General features: G+C 44.0%; 1 protein-coding gene across 1 annotated transcript in view; it reads right to left on the reverse strand.

The window, feature by feature from the left end:
* LOC107603074 (MAP/microtubule affinity-regulating kinase 3-like) overlaps positions 1-491 on the reverse strand; it is a 70,824-nt gene that overhangs the window by 65,452 nt on the left and 4,881 nt on the right. The window contains exon 2 of the mRNA XM_016295771.1: positions 30-221. Coding sequence (XP_016151257.1) covers positions 30-221 — 192 coding nt within the window. The remainder of the gene's footprint in view (positions 1-29; positions 222-491) is intronic.

A 491-nucleotide genomic window follows, 5' to 3' on the forward strand; every position in this document is an offset into this window, starting at 1 on the left:
ATCTCGATTGAGATCTTCATGAAGCTCACCTCTCGTCCTGTGAGAATTTGTCGTGCCAATTTGACCTTGGCAAAGTTGCCCTTGCCGATGGTTTTGAGGAGCCGGTAGTTGCCGATGTGTGGCTGCTCATCAGCACAGGAGGCGATGGAGTTCCGGCAGCGGGCCCCTGACCGCCCTGGACGGGACGCCACTTCATTCCGCCCATCTGTGTGTGATGTGTGCTGGAGACAGATGAAAAAAGAAGATTAGTAAAGACAAGTATAATACTTTTCAAAAGTTTGAGGTCTCAACATCATTACTAATCCCAAACGTCGATATTATTTTGTGTGAATGCAACAGCCTTTCAGTTAGATAAAATTGCCAGAACATGTCTTAAAAAGTTTTATCTAAAATTGTACTAATTTTGGAGATCTCCGTATACTGCATTTGTTGTGGTAGTCCGACAGCCGTTAAGTGCCAGGCAAATTAAAACATAGGGAATGTCAAATACT

This window comes from Sinocyclocheilus grahami, unplaced genomic scaffold (assembly GCF_001515645.1).
Source record: "Sinocyclocheilus grahami isolate Dianchi unplaced genomic scaffold, SAMN03320097.WGS_v1.1 scaffold340.1, whole genome shotgun sequence".
Taxonomy (NCBI): Eukaryota; Metazoa; Chordata; class Actinopteri; order Cypriniformes; family Cyprinidae; genus Sinocyclocheilus; species Sinocyclocheilus grahami.